Source organism: Scatophagus argus, chromosome 5 (assembly GCF_020382885.2).
Source record: "Scatophagus argus isolate fScaArg1 chromosome 5, fScaArg1.pri, whole genome shotgun sequence".
NCBI classification, from domain to species: Eukaryota; Metazoa; Chordata; class Actinopteri; family Scatophagidae; genus Scatophagus; species Scatophagus argus.
The window spans coordinates 18,170,121-18,190,874 of record NC_058497.1 but is presented as its reverse complement, the minus strand read 5'-3'; the positions used below and the strand labels follow the sequence as shown (position 1 = coordinate 18,190,874).

General features: G+C 43.3%; 1 protein-coding gene across 1 annotated transcript; it reads right to left on the bottom strand.

Annotated features, from left to right (window-relative positions):
- Positions 1–1,859: 1,859 nt before the first annotated feature.
- LOC124059410 (mediator of RNA polymerase II transcription subunit 13-like) lies at positions 1,860–20,338 on the bottom strand. The gene is made up of 30 exons (XM_046389356.1): positions 19,457–20,338; positions 18,515–18,749; positions 17,184–17,352; positions 13,724–13,869; positions 13,413–13,610; positions 13,000–13,194; positions 12,750–12,906; positions 12,550–12,657; positions 11,721–12,431; positions 11,391–11,607; positions 11,002–11,032; positions 10,790–10,911; positions 10,540–10,630; positions 10,252–10,448; positions 9,961–10,160; positions 8,701–9,569; positions 8,426–8,593; positions 8,078–8,301; positions 7,758–7,953; positions 7,268–7,637; positions 6,692–6,908; positions 5,506–5,697; positions 5,143–5,366; positions 4,917–5,059; positions 4,660–4,818; positions 4,388–4,570; positions 4,117–4,262; positions 3,462–3,626; positions 2,913–3,013; positions 1,860–2,809 (listed from the first exon to the last, which is right to left on the bottom strand). The coding sequence occupies exons 1-30, from the start codon at positions 19,520–19,522 to the stop codon at positions 2,677–2,679; spliced, it is 6,333 nt and encodes a 2,110-aa protein (XP_046245312.1). The 5' UTR covers positions 19,523–20,338; the 3' UTR covers positions 1,860–2,676.
- Between the last annotated feature and the right edge of the window lie 416 nt (positions 20,339–20,754).

Here is a 20,754-nt window from a genome sequence, read left to right as displayed (position 1 = left end):
TATAGCTTCATCGTTTAGGTTTTCCTGATGAAATGTTTCTAAATATTCATGCAGATTCTTTGAATTGTGCAATCTGGCTTGCGTCTGTTGTCCCGAAAGACCCCAGACAAATTAGGCTACCCTTCAATTGGATCCCATTAAGCAGAACATAAGATGGTGATTGGATGAGGCTTTGGGATGACATGTTGTCCTTGATTAGCTAATTCCATTCTCACTAACCGTCCAAATCCTGTTAGTATGGGCAGGGTAAAAGCTGGAGCTCTGTCGAGGAACCCGGCCACAAACCATTACCCTTTATAACCCACAATTGGCTCATGGGCCGTGACTTATTAGACAACTTAAAGCAGCTTCTCCAACAGCAGAATTCACTGTAGTCTCATTTTGTTCAAGCACAGCTATTAAAACATTGTCCTCGTATCTTAAATTCCCAGTGCACTACATCACAAATGACTTAGCTGATAAGTTATGGGGAAATTGCAAAGCAGAAATGCCAAAAAATATATTTGAGGAAATTCAGTTTTGCCATCACTTTATAAACCAAAGAGCACTGATGGCTTTATTTACATCATCAAACTGTCCCACACAGAAAACTACATTATTAAGTTACAATTCCTTTAAAATGAAGGGAGATCTCATTACCATATATTCCTTAACTCGTATCAGTTTGGTTATTGTCAGAAAAAATTTTAAAAAATAGAGATAAAAAAAATAGTAAAAATAGTTGTATAGAAAAATGGTTTTTTACTCCAACATCTGATGCTTTTGGATTAATATCATCGCTGTATTTATGTACCTGTTGCATTAGCTTAGCTAATAAGCTAATAGCTTAGCTAATAAATATTAGCTAAGCTAAGCTAAATATTAGCTTATTTATCTTAACAAGTAGGAGAATTTCTGAACCTGCAAAGGCATGGATGGACAATAAGGTTATAAAAATTTATAATCTGAAAAGTAACCAGTAATTAGGCTGTCGGATAAATGTAGAAGAGTAAAAAAAAAAAAAAAATACAGTGATTTTATCTGAGTAGAGAAGTGGTGATAAGTTGCATGCAATGGAAATACTTAAATACAAGTACTTTGAAGTAGTAGTTATGTAACAGTACAGCTAGGCACAGTAGTGCCCTCATTATTATTATGTGAGGTAGTTCCTGGAGCCAAAGAAATGTCTTGTTTGCAGGACTGCCCGATTAACTGAACCAGCTGTGGTTAACCGGGTCAACGCTTCTGCCTCTCCCTGTAAGTACTTTAAAAAGTCTGATCAAAGTTTTTTTTCCTCAGTCTGACATTATCAGCTTAATGCCGTTTCTCTCTCACAATGGATCACTCACATATTGCAACGTGAATGACGCTGTTTTCATGGCCTCACCTTTATGTCAAGTGGAAAATTCTTTACATGTTAAAATCAATTTACTATTCATTCGGCGCCAAATTGTGGTGAAACTTTTTTTCTGTCCTGAAAAAATTACTGTATAAATAACTTTGGCTCGGACAGACAGCCTGTGTTCGAAAGCAGGGTCAATAAATTTGAAAGTACGTGAGCTCTGTCTCAAGTTTATACTTTGCACTAATTGTCAGTGCAGGTTTAAGTATATGTACTCTGTATCGAAAATTAAATATAGTCAATGAAGTCAGTTTGCATACTAACAGGTTGTTGATGTATAATACAGTCTTTAAATTTAAATCTTAATTGCAGCATCATCTTTGTATAAAACTGCCGCATATATTGATTTCTTGTATGCCAAAGCTAAGTACCAGTAGACCAGAGTTGCATTATGGGAGGTTAAGACTGACTACATTTTTTTTTATTTACCCACATCAGTTCAAAACTTTCAAGAACAAGCCGACAAGAAGGGACAGGATAAGGTAGACGCACTTTATTCCTAAAACAGAAGCTGCACCATCAGTAGCGGCACACAATTATATGTACACATATACACACACAATTACCTAAATCTGTTATATAAAATATATAATCTGACAATGTACCTTTTAATTCCTCTTCAGAGCTCATTGAGTTACTGTGCGAGAGACTCTGGAGCCAAAGCAGACAGAGAGGTAAGTCTCATCCACTCATTGGGTGGGACACAAATGCCCAGGCCAGCTTTTACTTCATTTTTACAGCATGGCAATAAAAAGGTCTGTACCCTTTGAAAAAATAATATTCTAAAAGCAATCTACAGCAAATTCACTTGAACAGGTTTTTCCGTGTTGTAATTGAGAAAATTACACATTTTAAACCAATTCCTTTACAGTGAGATGTACACACCCTCTAGGATTTGTAATATATAAAAGATATTAAGCATTAAAAATGCCACATTTAAAAACTTACAATAAATAATATATGCAGGCATTTCATTAAGATAAAATTTCATAGATTGCAATCTACAGTCATTAAAAAGACAATTTATTCTCCTTTATGAAACATCCCTTGATCTTCCAAAATGCTAAAATGGATTCTTGGCATCTGATTGATTGATTGGTTGGTTGGTTGATTGGAAATTTCCAGTCAGTCAGGGTTGTGTGAAATACACCAGGGAGGAGGAGGGTTGCTTCCTCCATGTTTGCCCTGATGGGAGTGTGAGGTCCTTTCAGCGTCGGTCCTCCGCTGCAGGAAATCCCCGATTTGACTGAACGATCCATCCAATCATATCTCAGCAGTTTGATCCCGTTAAGAGTTCAGAGCATGTTCATGATAAAGTTGTACATCTGGGTGAGCACCACAAAGTGAACAGGCAGACAGGAGCGTCGGTCCTGGGTGGCAGGGTCGCACGTCAGCCAGGAGAGGGCGTTGTATTGCTCTAGAACAAATCTATCAGGTGGAGGACAGACATGGCAGCATTAATATTATTCCTCTTTTTTTATTTTTAATCTAAACATGAAGGGTACAGACTTTTCTGATCTGAGCAGCTTACCTGAGCACATCAGAGGTGTGGTTAGAGTCCAGTGGGTGGGAGTGCTTACTGTGGAGAAGCTCATCTGATTGGACAGAAGACACGTGCAGGTGCAGAGAGGCCTGGCAAAACAAAAGATGGGAGACACTAATTAGATCCAAGCCTTTAAATAATATAATATTTTGGTTCCAGGATATAAAGTGAAAATATCTTTGAGTTTTGGACTGTTGGTCTGACTGGCTTTGGGAAATTGACATTTTACAGACTAGAAAAAGAGAAACAATCAGGCAGTGAATTTATCGTGTAACTGCTGCAGCTTGCATGCGTGTCCATGCAGATAGCTTTGCTGCAGATAGATGGGGAGATCATATCTGTGGCATATTCTGCAGATACACCAAATATTGCCAAACAGATCATTTTCAGGTCTACCTTAAAAAAATAGGCATTACTTTGACTCTCTAGAGGAGGTTGCCAAAGTGAAAAGCAAAGCCGCCTACATTAGTTGTAGCTCTTCCTGAATGCAATGGACTCCAATCAGCCTATTAAAAAGTGTTTCTAGTGCTTATGTACCTTGAGGAAGAGTGGGCACTGGTTCTGGGCTTGAGGGCAGGCTGACCAGAACCAGTCAGGCAGCGGTCCAGCCTTGGCTGTGGAGACAAAGTAGCCAAGAGCCATTGGCTGCTGCAGAATGTTCAGAGCCTCCTCGTGGGACTCCATGCGGTCTGCGCTCTGGCCCTGCAACACAATGTCGATCAAATAAACGAACAGAGCAAGACTTGCTTTCTACAACATTGTATTTTAGATTTAAACTGTTTCTTATTTACACCCTGTTTATGCCACCACACACAGGAATAAACTTTCCTCAACTGTCCAACCAATTCATGTTCACTGTAAGGTTATCATATAGCGAACTCAGGACAAGAATACTTATTATTTGAGCACATTGGCACTCATTTCAGTGTGCCTTTAGTCAAATGAGCAATTTGAATAACTTCTAACTTCAGGCTCCTTCTACAAGCAAATTGGGATTCAAATTTGTTCTGTCCCATTTGAGGTTCATTGGAACAATACAACATTTTGAAACAAAATTTTGCTTCTTTATCCTCCAATTTGAGGGTTACTGGCATAGATGAGACAAACTGTGTCCCTGTCCTTTGTCGTGCAGGCAAATGATCTTTATGGTTTGTAACAGACATTTAACACTGACAATTAAAATGTGACAGACCTTGCTTCCGTCTCCTCCTTGGTGGTAGTGGGAGCCAGGGGAGTGAACAGGGGAGGTTGTTGGGGAGTTGGGCAGGATGTTGATGAGGTCTGGATCCACCATGTCGTTGTCAAACAGGTCAAAGATGCCCATTCCATCAGATCCATCTGCAGAGGAAAACACAAGGAGAGAGCTCAGGATTTGATCGTGGACTAAACAGTATGCAACATTCATGATTCAGCATCTCCCTCTCAAGATATTGGAGTGACGCCCTTTTTCTTTTGAAACGTACCAGGATTTATGGGATTGAAGTTTATGTCGATGGGTTCTGAAGTGTTAGTGTTGACCTGCACCATGGCCGAGGTGGGGAACACCAGGATGTGTGTGCAGGAAGTGTCCTGAGGTGTGCTCAGCTGAGATGTTTGCATGTTGAGTGTGGTGCTGCGACCAAACACTGAGCCTGTTGACACAGAATCTGCAGAGACACGACAGGCAAAGATCTGGAGTCAGCTTAAGAATGTACAAACTTCACTGGACTCTCTTGTTATGAAGTCTAAATGTTACCTGGCATGATGACAAAGGATCCCTGGGGCTCCATGGCAACCAGACAGGCGCTAAGGATGCTGGGAGTGTCGGCAGCAGAGATGCCACACATCCTACATGTCTCCTTCAGACGCTTACTGAGAGACTGCAAGTTCCTCCTGCTCAGCAGAATACTCCAGTCTGAAACGGGAACAAGAGCACAATAGCGTGTGTGTTCATGCATGTTAATAAGCTACACAAGGGATTGTTCTACAAACGCTAAAGGAGTGTGTGCGTACCTCTCAGCTCGCCGTGACCCATTCTACCAAGCCGCCCAATGACCACCCTCCATGGCAGCGACGTCACCTGCACCAGGCCAAGACACCACTCCCACAGCTTCTGCAAGCCCACTCGTCTGGCTGAGCCCTTTTTCCTGCGTGCTCTGTGACAGACACCACATGTTTATTAACAACTCAACTGCTTGTGCTGTGGGACTGATGCATGTTTTTGTTCGAGTGCACATACCTGTTGGGCACGTCAATACTAATAATGCAGGTCTCCAGCAGTTCTCCGTGTTGGTCGGTGCAGGACGCCAGCAGCCAGCGCTGGTCGTGGGACAGACAGTACCCGACGAACAGGACGTTGTACTTCTGGGAGGCCTCGCCGAACGTCTCCCCGAGCTCCGTCTGCTTGTCTTTTATGGGAGCCAAAATGAAAGGCGGCGTATACAGACGCAGACACTCTGGCCTCTGCACAGACAGAAAACTTGTTAGCTTTTCAAAAGAGCGTCAACAAAAGGATACAACAACATCATGTCAGACTGGCTGATTTCCTTTTACCAAAAGTTACACCAGTTCCAGATGTAAAACCAGAATAACGGGCATTTACCTCCGGGTTCTTGAGCGCCATGTCGATCGCAAGGCCGGGGCCAAAGCCCGTCAGAGCCTTGAAGTTGGTGGAGTTGGGCAGAGGCCGACGGCACTGAGTGAACACGGAGAAGGCGAGCGACTTGAGGTGCTGACTGTAGACGCGACGCTCTCCACTGCGCACCGGCTGCAGCAGATACTGGCAGGGAACGATCTAACAAGAACAAAATAACAGCGGGACGTCACACTAGGCATTTATTTATTCCAGGACAACTTTTGAGTTTGTAGTCACTGAATTTCTTTTGTTTGTATGTAAACATCGCTGGTCGCTCTTTGTTAACTGCTGAGTTTTCAGTAAGAGCGGTTGGTTTGCTTTTGAAAGACTTGCAAAGTCACTAAATAGCACACTGATAACAATGTCCTATTATGTTATTATAATAGCACATTAGATATTTCATTAATTAGTACATTTTCCTGTCTACACAGGGGACATAAACATAATCACAACAGCACATAAACCACCACATCTAGAATCTTAAAATGCAAACAGGCTTATTAGGAACTATGTGGAGACAAAGAAAGAAAAAAAAAAATCACAGGGTTACATAATTATGCTGTTTCAACTGAGGAACTGCTTTACTGAATGGACAAATTATATTAATTATTGCATTATTATGCATTCATGACAACTTACTGGATCTCAGACAAACATATGCAAGATGTGATTAATGGGTATTATTACGTGCATCTACTGTCGGTTTTCGTAAAACCAAATTAGAATTTTATATCAAAAAAATAAAAAATCAATATACAAATTATTAATGAGAAGATATTAAACCTGCTGATACTAATACTGAAACCATTAGCACAATCACACCTCCAGTGCTTTATGATTCCCTCTGGCATGTTGATGCAATCTTGTGTCACTATTATCACATGTGTGGAAGTTACCACCTCCATTAGTGTCTGCTAATGAGTCCCCCTGCTCTTTCTCATCTCCCTTTGTGCCTGCTGGTAACCTGCTCTGTTGTAAACTAAACTGGCAAACATGTCATCAGTCGCAGCTCATCAGCGCTTAGCAAATAACTGTACGAACTTGACTTGTCCTTCTAGTAATATTAGAGAGACTCCTAAACCTTAAGCACACGCACACAATTACGAAAGAACAGAAGCCACAAAATCACAGAGAGTGTAATGCTCGTCTGTACCTGTACTGAGACAGCGTTTTTAATGCGAGCGGGCAGGAACTGGAGCATCTCCAAGTAGCAGCGCAGCAGGCCCAGCGTGTAGGTGCTGGAGTGGACCTCTCTGTCTGCGTCTTCGTAGCTGAAGGGGTCCACGATGTACACCACAATGGCAGGCGGGTAAGACACAGCGTGAGACTCTCCGTCTGTCGGCTTCCCCACTTTGTCTCTCTCCATTGTGCTGGTGAGAAAAGGGGGATAATGACTTAGAAATTTTGAAGAGCCGGAGGTGACAGCACAGTACATTAAATTTTGTGCCTCATCAGGAAGGAAACAACTCACAGAGGAGATCTTATTCTAGACAACATTTGTCTTTGCATATAACAGGAGCTAAATTACAAAGTGAAAAGAATATATATCATATTTTTCTTCTAATGTCACTTGTCTTTAAATGCAACAGTATTTTTTTGCATTTTACATACTAAACAGTATTAGTTAACACTATATAGTATTCAGTACTATATGTATGATGAGTGCACAAATTAATAAATATAATTTCTGCATCTGCATCATTAACTGACTCTCAGAGTGTTAACCTACCTCTCTGGTGCCTCAGTCGGCCCTTGAGGCTGGTTGGCAGAGGGTCCGTTTTCTGCCAGCCCCCCTGCACCCTGTGAGTTTGACTGGGGTCCATTCTGAGACGTGTTGCCCTGCAAGCCTGTTGTCCCAAATGGCGAGTAGGAGCTTGGCTTGGCCGCGGCCATTCCCCCGATAGTCTGGGAGCCTGAGGAGGAAGAGGGAGGGGTGCTGTTGACCTGGGCAGGCTGGGAAGAGCTTGTAGTGTTGGCGCTATGGGGTCCTGAGGCGGAGCTGGAAGAGCAGGAGGTCTGGGAGGAGGACGACGAGGCCACAACGGGACTGCGCTGGGACAGCAGAGAGCTATCCAAAGACTGCTCTGACAGATATGGAGCTGAAAGAAGTGATGGGGTAAAAAAAATAAATAAATAAATAAACAAAAAACATTATATTTTTTACAAACCAATTGACCTGATGAAGGTTGGGTTTTGAGATTAAGGAGTAAAGATGTTACCTAGATCATAGCGGCACACTTGGGCAAATAGTTTGAGCTTATTAAAGGCTTCATTGTTTCCATCTCTGGCAGCCATCTTAAGGAACCAGTCACTAAGGGGCTGCTCTGTCATGCTCCTTCCTTCTGTGGCGCCGACCTTCAGTATGCCCTCTGGGTGACTTTTACAGATGGGCCTGTGTTGCCCAAGCTGGCACGCCTGTCAAGAAAACAGGAATGAATGCAAAACTGAAACAGAATGAATCATTTCACAAGAGTGTGAAAATATTTTTTATGGGCATGCCAGTACACGACAGATGAGTTCTGTCCCACCAGGTGCGTACCTCATACATAGCACTCAAGTCTTTGAAGAAGATCTTTGCTCTGCTGAGTAGAGATTCATTTTCAGGGCAGATGACAACATATCCCACATCTCTCTGGGAGCCAAAAGGATCCAAAAGAAGCTTTTCCCAGTAGGGTAACCCAAAAGGAGATAGCACCACAAAATCGTACTCATAACCAACCAAAAAGGTGGGGATGGGCAGAGGTTCAGGAGACTCATCTGTACCTGTAGTGAAAAAAGAAAGGACCAAGGTTCAAAAAGGAGGTGATAAAATGGCATAATATTCCAAAACCCAATCTTTAAATTTGTTAGAGATAAGACTGATGGGGCACAAACACTTTACACATACCATATGATCCCCTCCCTGCCATCTTGTGGAACTGTTGCCAGGTGAGGGGTCCCTGAACGCCCCAGGAGCGCACACTCCTCTTTTTCTGAATGGTGTCCTGCAGCACAGGCTGGAGGGACAACAACACCCGCAGGACATCCTGAGAGAATAACTTGCTCATGTCTGCTGCTGCAAGAGGAAAAAGAAAGGGAAAGGAAAAAAGTCTTAACTTTTCCATGTTTGAGGCTAGGAATAAAAACAAAGGGAGAAATCGTAAAGAGTAAAGAAATACATACATTTACATTTTGGCCACTGATGAAGACAGGTGCTTTTCACTAGTGTTTCATCTACTTTGCCTCCAGACATATTGTCCATGAACTGCCTGCCATGTTCCAGTGCCATATAGCAGTCATTGTAACAGTCTCGCTCTTCCACCCTCAGAAATGAACTGGGAGCTGAGCTTGACTTGGGGTACTCTACGCCTGCCATCGGGGCAAAAGGGTTGGTGCACTGGTCCTGCAGCAGCAGGATGAGCTCATCTGGAGGTTTCTCCGTCAGGGTGCCAGCTTTGTGAGCTGTGGATGCTCGCAGCTCTTCATAACACCGCTCTGTGTCCCGACCGGAGTCCGAGCCCCGTCCCACCACGTCCAGCTCATCCTCCAGAAACAGCCCGGCAGACTGGCCAAAGCGTCGGTTGGTGACTGCGCTGAAGCCACAAGTGCAGGGGTACTGGGCCTCGCCGTTGTCCTTGAGGTACACGCCTACGTCTGCTCCTCTGATGTTCATGTTGCAGACGCACACGCAGCAGCTGTCAAAGTTGCAGTCCTTGTAGAGATTCATGACTGACTCGGAAAGTATGAGAGTGACATAGAGACTGTGGGCCTCGGGAATGGAGGGCACGGTGGCCGGCTCAACAGAACTGAGTGGTCGGCAAGTGGAGGGAGTGGAGGCGGGCGAGTAAAGGTCAGAGTTGTCATACTTGAGCGAACCCTGGACACTTGATGGGCCACGGGGCGTCCGTGGAGTGCGCGGCGTGCGAGGAGTGGGCACAGAGAACCGTGGCGTGGCTGGAGAGGGCAGGATGCCTGTGCCGCTGTTGCTGGGAGGGGCACTGCTGGACATGAAGGGTGTGTGGATGTAGTCTGGCTCCACACTGGGGACGTTACTGTTACAGAGAGATGAACAGCGATTTAAATTTATTTCATTTGTTATTTCAAGTACTTTTTAAAATCTAATTTGAAGATTTTCTTTCTCTTATCTGTCTGGCAACAAAAAGTCAAGACCTGTTCTTCAAGTAGCATCTATAACTGCATGCCGTGTGAATATCTGGGGCTGAACAAAATTTATTATGCCATCAAATGATCCCACAAGTTTTAAATATAATTGCTGCTATAGGAATAGTGAATAACACATTGCTTTCAAACGATATAAATGTCAGTGAATGTCATGAAAACAGGCAAAAAGATTTCCAAAAAGGTCTCCTTCCTCATTGTTCCATCCGTGAGGAACACCACCCTGCTAATAAAGGAGAAGACTGGCCCACTAAGTTCACTAACCTGTCTTTGGTGAGGAGATTGACATTCGTCACTGGGGGTATCAGTTCCATTTTGCCCAGGGTCCAGCTGGGCGTGTACACACAGTCTTCTGGCAGTTTGATAGGCAACAGACACTGGCTGGGCAGCATCTTCAGGGGGGCGTACATGGAACAGCCGGTGAATAACTGGCTCGTCTCCGGCTTGTACACAAAGGAGAAGTCCTGAAGGGAAAAGAAAAAAAATGGTGAACAACACCGACGTAACTACATTTTCCATTTGCTCCACACACGGCAGGTGCGCGACATGTCGTACCTTTATTTCAGATGGCTTTGGGCTGCAGAATCCCTCCTCCACCTCCACCTTGAAGTGGTTGTTGAGCTGGCTGCCGTCCAACAGGGTGAGGCCCGCCCCTGCTTCCAGACTATCCTTGCTGCCAGAGTTCATGGGAGAGTACCCCTGCTGCTCCAGGGAGGGCGGGGTGGGAAACATCTGGTGCAGGTCTGCCGAGCCTGGAGAAACGAGACATTTTAACTCTCTTGAAACAACCTCAAGTATGAACGTTACAAAAGGAAATTATTAACTGATGTTCTGTCTCCTTACTTATACAAGACAGAGGGTCCAACGTTGCTGCTTTAGTTTCTTTACAGGCAAACTTATCCTCTGCACCAGCTCCTGCTCTTTTGGATCCAGGCTGTGTAAACAGAGAAAAACCAAACTATATACTCTACACATCTTCAAATGCAGTGTTTCAACAGGCTCATCAGCAGCAGTTCCAAAACAAATCAAAACACGTATGTGTAAGAAGTAAGACAGTTCGGTTTCATTTCATTCACGACACCGATGCACTTACTGCTAGCTCATCCTCATCCGAGTTAAAGATTTTGTCCAGGTCGCTGTAGGACACAGCCAAGTCGTTCTCATGGATGAGGCTGGTCGAGGCGGATGGTTTATTACCTGATGGACCCTGGCCATCTGCGCCCACAAAAACAAATGACAGGAGATCTTGAATAAGAAACCAAAATCCAAAACACGTCATTCAACTAAATGTAAAGACTTTCTCACCATCCGCTGAAGTTCCGGTTCCTTCCTCCCCCTGGGTCAAAAAGAAAAAAGAAAAAAAAAGGAAAGGATCAGAAGTGTTACCGATATGTTATAGAAAGTGGAACACATAATTTCAAGCAAAGTATGCGAATAGTAATACAGCAAAAAAAAATCTGACAGGAGCTAAACTTCAAAATCAAAACTTGACTGCGCTCTGGCCTCAGGGTTTATCGGGGACAGAGTTTAAGGCTGCTCTGTAATTTGAACATTAACACTTTTCAGGAATAAACAACACACATGCCGCAAATCTAAGAAACCAGGAGGTATTCACCAAAGGGAATGATTTTCGCAAAAATTTCTGTGCCACAGATGGATCTCAGCCTGGCATTCAGGCCCTGTCAGGAACCCACCTTGTGTTTCTTGGTGCTCTCTCTCTCAGCTCCAGACTTGTCCTTCTTCTCGGTGAAACTGAATTCCTCGTCTCCCTCTACGAAGGCGTAAGGGTCTGGCTCCTCATTGTGCTCTCCGTCTCCCGTGGCGGGTACAAGATGGCTGTTTCTCCGCTGGGTGTAGGTCTTGATCAGCTCCTGGGACACCTTCAGCGGGTGCGTGGAGCCTGACATCAACCTGAGCGGAAGCAGATTGTGCAGAGAAATGCTCAGACAGATGCGCCAATGCTGTTTAAACAAACATCTAAATTCTGTTTTAATGCAGCTGAGGATGAGTAATTAAATACTTACTCAGTGACAGACATGGCGTTTTCTGATCCTCCCCCAGAGTCATCTCGTATTTTATCTACAGGTAGCTGGGGTGTCTGGAAGCTGGAGGCCTTCTTCCTGGGCAGGTTGAAATACTTCCAGGGGTTGTGGGTGGAGTCTTCATGGGGGTTGATGGCCGAGCCCACATAGACGGTGGGTTCCAAGGTTTCGCTGTAGGCGGGGGGGAAGGGAAGAGGCATAGGCATGTTCTCCAGCTGAGGCTCCTCAGATGAGCCCTTCTGTGGCAGCAAACAGGGCTCCACTGAGGGCGGGTAGAACGGTTGGTGAATGGGCGTGGACGAGTTCTTCATGACTCCTGGAGTCATGTCACCTTCTACGTGATCACAGGGATGTGGGCTGAGAGGAGGGGGCGGTGGTGATCCGACAAGGTCAGCGGGGGGGCCGTGTGTGTGCAGTGTAGGCGCTTTGGAGGGCACCGTGTCCACATGGTGCAGGCTGGGATACGAGCCCTCCTCCTGCGATCTCAAACAGAGCCTCTGGGTCTGCGGCTCCAGGGACTGCTCCTCGCTCACAGAGTTGCGGTGGTGAAAAGGCGTCTGCGGCCTCTTCTGCTGCTTCTCCCCCTTTTCCAGCTTCTCGCCCAGCTTGTGCTTGGGGGCCGGCTGGGCAGGCTGGCCGGATGAAGTTGGGTGTCCTGAGGTGCTGCTGGATCGCTGTTTCTGATTCTTATGTCTATTTGAAAAACAAACAAACAAGCAAACAACTTACTAAAAAACAAAACAAATAATGTTAAGATATTTTGTTTACTTTGAAACAAAAATCACCCGTAAATGTATTCAATTCAACATACCTTGAACAGTTGCAATTTAGCCTATGAATGGGCTCCACAAAGTCCCAAAGTCTAGACTTGTCAGATTCTTCCTCACAGGTGCCATTGGTCAAGGTTGTAAACTTCCTCCTATTAAAAGGGGCAGAATAACATTTCATCAGTCAGCATGAACTGACTGACCGACCACACTAATTCTGTGGAAGAGATGACAGTAAACGTACTTATGCCCTGTACGGTTTATGTTATACTCCTGCCACACAGACTCCACCATCTGGCTAGCCAGTCGGCGGGGGATTTTACCACCATGAAGAGTGTTGTTGGAGCTGTAGCCATCGGATGCAGAGGATAACTTGAGCCACCTCTGGGCAGGCTGATAATCTATGAAGGGACGGCAAGATGAAAAAAGTGTAATATTGTTAGTATACACATATGCACGTTTATTTCTGGTCAGCGTGCAGCTCCAAAACTTACCAGTCTGAGCCTCCTCTGGTGATGTCGGAGGAGTCAGAGTGACAGAAGACATGGCAGGATCTCTGTGAGCAGCCTGTCCCTGCTGAGCACCACACAGGCTTCCTGAGGTGTTGGCCGACCCCTGAGGGACCACAGCAGGGAGGTCCGACAGAGGGAGAAGAACCAGGCAGGAAGGGTAAACCATCCTTACTCCCGCTGCAACCACACAAACACAATTATTTATTTAATAAAACTTACTATACACAAAGCATTGGAAAATTATTTGGCCACAGTTTTTTCAGTTAATTTGATAGATGATAATTCATCAGCTTCATTTCAGTTCACTCCAGGTCCTCTGGAAGTTTTTCAAACATGCCTGACTTTCCTACCCTGTCAGTAATACTCAAGTAATTAAAAACATTACGACGTCTTACCAACAAGGACCTCCACAGCTGCCAGGGAGTCGTCCTCCCAGTCCGAATCCTCCATCTTGTCTTCCTGGACCTCCTTGGGATTTGGACTGATGGGATAAAACTGCCTCCACTCTTCTATGAGCTTCTGAGTCGGGTGGTCTGACATTTTAAAAGCCTGACCGGTGAGGGTCCCATTCAGGCCATATGGGCTCAGGATGACTGGAGGGCACAGAGGAACCACAATACTTATGTAGGATGACTAAACTGATAAACCCAAAGGAAAATGTATTTATTATTATTACACACAATGGACACAGGTTGTGTGTTCCTACCTTGCAAGGGGCTGGAGCTCTGCTGGGCGAGGCTGAGGTGCTCCTCGCTCAGCTGCTGCAGAGGCTGATGCTGAGCGATCTCCACACTTGTGCACACGTTGCTGTCGCCGTGCACGAAGAAGGTGAATGCGCAAGACAGGTGCTCGCTGCATAGTGAGTCAAAGACAAAAAAAAAGAAAGAGAGGCATTGTAATGTTTAGAGAGATTTGTCCTAAAGCTGTCCCCACAGCATTAAGTTAAAAAACATTGAACTAAAGCTTCATTTCACAGCCAAAAAATCAAAAAGCTACCTCAATATCTCTTTCATACCATTGCAAAATAATAATAATTAAAAAAAAATCTTTTAATCACACATACATACCAAACAGATTTGTGATAATGTTGAGATCTGTGCAAAAAATCTGATTGAGATCTGTTTTGTTAAAAGATTTGGCTACTATCAAATGTAAATATAGTATTGATTTAAACACAAGGTCTTGAAAAAGTGTCAATACTTTTGACAACTTTAGTGGAGAGTGTGAGAAGTACAATTCCTTGCATATCTTGCCTGGCACTTGCTCCATACCACACTTTGAGGTGACAACTGTTGCTTCCATTCATGCTGGGCCTTCGACATAAAGGCCTGCTGATACCTCCAATCAGATGGCACACATAACACACACACTCTGCTTCACTACAGACTGAACCTTTAATCAAACCTCCTCACCATGCATTGGCAAAACAAAGATATGAGTCAAAAATACACATGGGAGATTATTATAGTCCTGAAACGTTATAACAATATTCTTATTTACATTCTAACTACTTGTGGAAGGCCAGGAGGCTAAATGCACTAAAATAGTACTTGTTGACATGGTTGCTGTAAAACCACAGTGCACACTCAGCATTTTCCAAAGACTGCCCTGTTTACCAGCTAGAGAGAGCAGGCGACAGCGAGACTGCCACACTCTTCTGTTAGAGGTGCTATGCTGCTGCCTCAGCCACACACTTGTAGTCATCTTTATGTAAAAACAGAAGCTGAGTACCAGTAAGAAAGAAATCCCTTCCTGTTCTCTACAACAACTCTTTTATGTGGCTGTTATATGGCTGCTGGAAGTCTCTGAAAGCATTGCCAAAGCTACCAGAGGGAGCCGAGCCAAAGGGCTGCACAAGTCAGCTCGGCTCAACACGGCAAAGAAACAGAGGCTCACATTAGTTTGTAAGGAAACTCCATGATACACCAGCCCCCTCATTCAAGAGAAAGGCGGATGCTAAATCTGTGTCGCCGCCCTTATGTGGAAGAGGCGAGGAAACACAATTGCACAGGACCCCGCTCTGAACCAGACAGTTATTTATGTGCCAATGCTGATTCACTTCAAGCTTGTACTTGTACAACAACACAGAGCTATTTTACTGTGCAGCTGGGAAAAGTGGAGATGTGGACATTAAACATTACCCTGGAAGTGTTGTTATATTGCCTTAGAAATCCCTAACCTGAAACAGAAACTATGCAACATTTCAGATTACTTTTAAACCAGGCGAAAAAAACAGTCAAACGCTCACATAATATATCTGATTTCATTCCAGGAATCAAAATTTTCTCTGTTTGTGTAGATGTAAATTCTTTACTAATGAGAGAGGTAACTCAAGAGTACTCAACAAGTTTAAAACCTTACGGGACTTAAGTCAGAGCAACAGGTACACAGTCAGCAGTCCAGTGTCATGGCTACACTGTTGAAGAAAAGCCTTGTGTGTATTTTGTCAAGCTATTTTTCTTAGAAAGTAGCAGCCATCAGCTTACAACAACACAGATGAAACAATACAGCTTTCCAACTCTAATGCCAGTGTTGGACTATCTTGTAACTCATCTTAAAAACTTGCACCAAGGTTGTGAGCATTTTTTTTTAAAACTTAATGACAAAACAATTACCTTTGTGAAACCAACATGAGGTACATAGTGAATTCTTTGTATGCCGTCGTCTGGCGGGTAACTTAAACAAAGCGGAGCAGCATTCAGCAGTAACAAACGAGACCAGCAAACCAACATACATCGCATTAAGCTTTAAAAAAAAACTAAAACCAGCTTTTTAGTGAAGAAAATAACTCAGTGCTCAGTCTGCTTCACCTAAAAAAAAAAAACTAAAAAAACCTCTGCACCCACTGATCATCTTGTACAACAGTCTTTCCCTGGAGCTAATGGTGCAGCAGAGAGGCTGCTCTCCACTGCTGGAGGTATAATGTTTGTAAGACAGCAGAGCACTCCGCCTCCACCTCATTCTGTTATTCACATACAGACATGACTCTAAGAAGCTTTCAAATTATTTAATTAATGCTGTTAACTCTTTAAAATGAAATGGCTGAGGATCATTTATGTACATCGCCAGTTCGTGTTTCATACTGGATCTCAGCACACCAGTTAATGGTTTGGCACACAGTGTATTGGAGCAAGAGACTGGAAAGAGCGACCCCATTTCTATTTATTCAATCAAGAATTGAAATTTGATTTTGAATTGAACTGAATAATGAGATTCCCTAGCAAGCAGTGCTTCTCCAGTCGAATCACAAATGAGAATTTTAAGAGGCCAGGATTTGGCATGGAAAGGTCAAAGCACAACTTTCAGATCAGTGAGGACATCTGCCAAAAAACGCTTTCCCCGCTGGAGTAAACACATGCTTAACATCTTCTTTGTAATCTGCTGTATGAACGAGAACGAGTATTATGTCTTATGTATTGTTCCCCAAGTAAAGTCACATCTTGCAGTAAATCCATCTCTTTACAAAGAAGAACAACTAATAGCCAACGCCCACATGCTGTAAATCCTCCAGTACCAAATACTGACTAATGTCCAAGACAATTCATGACATCTTCTGCTGCTGCTGCCACATTCATCCTCAACAATTAAGCTGCTTCTTTTGTGTTATTAAGAAATTTCCTTGAGTTAAGTGTAAGATGAAGCTTTCTCAGGTCTAAAGGACCCTCACTGTAGCCACAGTGGTTGATAGCGACAACAATTCTGTCACAAATTTATCAGACCAATACTGTTTTCTGACTTTGACTTTTTTTTTCCCCATTTACCTCCAAACCATTATGTCAAATTGAAAACTTTCTGGCTATTTAGGCAGCATGACCACTTCCTTTTTACTGGAAAGATTTATTTTTTGTGAAACATTTGCAGAACTGTTGAAAGTTGTTTAAGAGCAACTTGCACTACCAAACTCCCAGCAAAATATACTTGCACCCAGCATACACAGACAGCTGCAGACAACAAAGATGCATAGCAGTGCCGTTTATACTCACAGAAAACCAATGCGAGCGAAAACCAAGTATGGCATCATGTTGTTGTACAGGCAATTCCCATTCATTCAAAGAGAACGCACCCCTAGCTATAACTTGTGACCGTGAGTTAAGCACGGGCTTTAATTTGACAATTTACGGCATGTCATATAGCTCTGATGTCCGCTATTAGGAAGCAGGACATACCTTTTATTGATGGTCTTCTCCTCCTTCTGGTATGGCTTAACAAACCATTTGCCGATGCGGACAAAACCACGGTTCATGAGACAGCGCTCGAGCAGGTTGTGGATGGCCTTGAACAGGAGTGTTCGACACTCGTAGGACAGGCCACTCTCCCACTCACCATCCTCCTCACCTGAAAACAAGGGGGAATACATTGTTACATTGAACCACATACTTCTAAGAAACAAAACTGCTTCATGTAAACTGTAAACTGTAGTGCACTAGGAAAATTTAAGTTTGGTTTGAAGACAAAGTCAAAGAAATATCTTAAATAACAAATTTAAATATCTAAGTACAACATTTAAATTTTGATTATTATGCAATAAAAAAAATGCAGAAAGCTCCTCAACTGTTAACACTGACAGAAAATTCACAATCTGGAGAAACATTATACTAAAAAGCTCTAAAACGCCAACTCATGAACATTCTGAATGCTGCTATGATCCACAAAATTTTTTCAAGAGCTATACTGCATAATTAATTAAATATGTGTTTACAACTCCAAAATGAAACCATCCGACTGCACTTTAACCGAGACCTTTGAAAATGCTGCTCTCCCTCTCTCTGTAATGACCAATCCCTGCTGTCTTCAAGAAACACTTGACCCTCCTTGAGACTAAAGACAGAATACGTGGACAGTGTGGGAGCCCTTCAGGGGATTCTTTTTCCTACACATATAAAATATTGTTTTGTACAAAATCAAGACTGTGTCAGGTGATTCTGATGCACAACAGCTTGCTCATATGCTGCCATACAAGTCTGTGCTTCCGTGGCTGAGAGCCAGTGGATTCCAAAAGGCTTTAGAGACTTTAAAAGACCAGTTAGTCACAAATGAGGTAGTCTATCATAACTTATTATCATCAGACTTTGTGTCATTAAAACTGCATTAGAACTCTTTGCCGCAGTTTAGAATAGCTGTCATCACCATCCAACACTGAACGTGTTTAAACATGAACAGAGTTTTTACAAATGTAGCAATTTTGTCTGCATTGCTTTGTCAGCACAGCAGCTCTAGAAAGTATCGGTTGATAACATCAACCATTACACTCTTGAAATTTTTATCTGATTTCAGTGTCTGGAATGGCCGTGTAAATTCCAAAACACTTAAACTAACTGCTTAGATTGTATAAGAATACATATAATTTGGGATCAATGTAAAAAATACTGTTGATATTTGCATAAGGGAACGAAATATATTTCAGTTTAACCAATTAAGGTATTGTCAGGATTACACATCCTCATTTTGAGCATGGAGAAGACACGGTGATGTTCATGGAGGTGTGGAATGCACTTACTTGAGAGCTCATTATGGATAAGCTCAGCAAAACTGGGGTCATCCCCCCACCAGAAAAGCCAGAGCTCTCTGCGACCCGGGGTGTGGTGCCTTCTCCACACACTCAGCACATCTGCCGAAAGGCATCGGCTAAAACTACACAGGATAGGGTCCTCCTCAGTCACAGGGAAAAGGATGGGCGAAGATGTGGGTCCTTGCCACACAAAACGCCGCCATTTTATTCCAGTCAAGTCGGCCTAAAGAAAAGGAAAAAACAATATGACATTTAATCATCAATAACAAATAGTCTGTTGTTATCTGTATAACTCAATGAGTGTGTGTTTCTTGAAGAGTCTGTCTGTCCTGTCATACAGAAAACCATTATCACTGAAACAGTTCAAATCTGAGACCTGTTGGCATCTTGGAAAGTTTTGCTTTACTCAGTACATGTGAAACCACAACCATGCCATAACTGACGCGCAGTAATTTAGTCACCAATTATTAAGAACTAGTGACATGTCACACCAAGTCAGGCTTACGTCAGGGCGATCAGTATATACTAAACAACAGCTATGCGACTTATCTTGCAATTTGTATATCACTTAATATTGCAGTGGCACTTTAAGCTAATCTAAAAATAAAATGTATCTGACAGGTTTTCTGCTGGCCTGACCTGTTACCATCATGCAACTAACGTTAATGCTAGCTGGATATTTCTCTAAACTGAAGCAGAGTAAACACATGATCGTGCCACATGTATGAGAAACTCTTCAAAATAACCTGCAGTATGCACTGTCCCTGTTGTGAAAGTTATCTAACGTTATATCATGATTTGCAAGTTGCAGGCCCGATGCCTCCACGGCAGTCTGCAACTGACGTTACAAAGCTTGTTGCCTGATTAGCCAAAATGGCTTTCTGGCCTCTCAGTATCATAGCTAACGCTAGCTAGCGTAGAGAGACTTACCAGACAGAAGAGGTTGGAGTGGCAATCCTCCAAACTGGCCCCGTTTGGTACAAAGCACGAACTCATCCTTTCACTGCGTGGCTGTAACGTTAAAGTCCATTGTCTCAATCACCATCGGGGGCAATAGCTGATCTTCCTAAGTCGCTGGCGTAGCGATATCCAGTTGTAATTATCCCGTTAAAGCGCTGACCAACTTGCTAGCTACAGCAAGCTACTGCTAGTCAAACAGACAACTTCTAACCGGCGCTAGCCACCACTAGCCCGGTACGTAAGCTAACGTTAGACAGGCAGCCAGAGAGCGTCAACTGTAAGCTTCTCGCTATCCGATACATCAATCCTATTTGAAATGTATTGTCTGATCAGGTTAGCCGCAAGCTCGCTGCTACACTACCTTAACGTCAAATAGTCAACGTTAACATGACCTGGACCGACATTAAATTAAACACCAGAAAAGTTATATGCGCGATAAAAAATAAGAGCTTGAAGACCAAAAACTTCATTCCAAAAGCTTAGTCCCTGGTGTGCTAATGCTAATGCCAGCTAGCTGATCTGAAACAATTTCAAAGCAAAGGAACTCTCCCCTCCCCCTGATCTCTCCTAGCCTGCTAGCACAAAAGCTAACATACCAGAGCTCCAACGCTAGCTTGCTAGCTAAATAAAACAATTAGCTACACCGCCCTCCTTTTCGCTAAAACCATCACAGTGCTCCGTCATAGTAAAACTAATCTTAAAGCGGATGAAATGCCAAATCGGCGAGACTACTCATCGGCTACTTTTCTCTGCCTGATCCATGGGTCCTGCAGATTTCCATTATTTCAGTTCATGGATTGAATTCTTTAATGGCGGCCAGGAGGACAACTCTGCCTCTCAACTCCTATTGGCCAATTTGTGGTAATGGGGGCGTCATGCGTCTTCAAGTAGCTCCATGACTTCACAGTTTACAAGATGAGAGCTCCAGTGCATCTGTCATACAGTCAGTGGTCAGTCCTCAGTGATGTCTGTTACTAAACATGTTTCTGTGTGCAACATCTGCTGCGTGTGACCATTCCAAGAAAACGAGATTCATTTTTTGTTCATTTGGAAAACAACAAAAAAAAAATGTTGTTGTAGAGAATATGAATTCTGATGAATATGGATACAAGTAAATGAGTAATTCTATTGTCTGACTTCTCTTTTAGCTTTGTGCATTGACCTCTACTGCAGATATGAAGTTATCTAGGTCAAGCTGTGTGTAGCCAAAGATGACAGAGCTGTATTTATTTGGTCGATCCTGTGAATTTCAGCTGCAGGGTGCATGA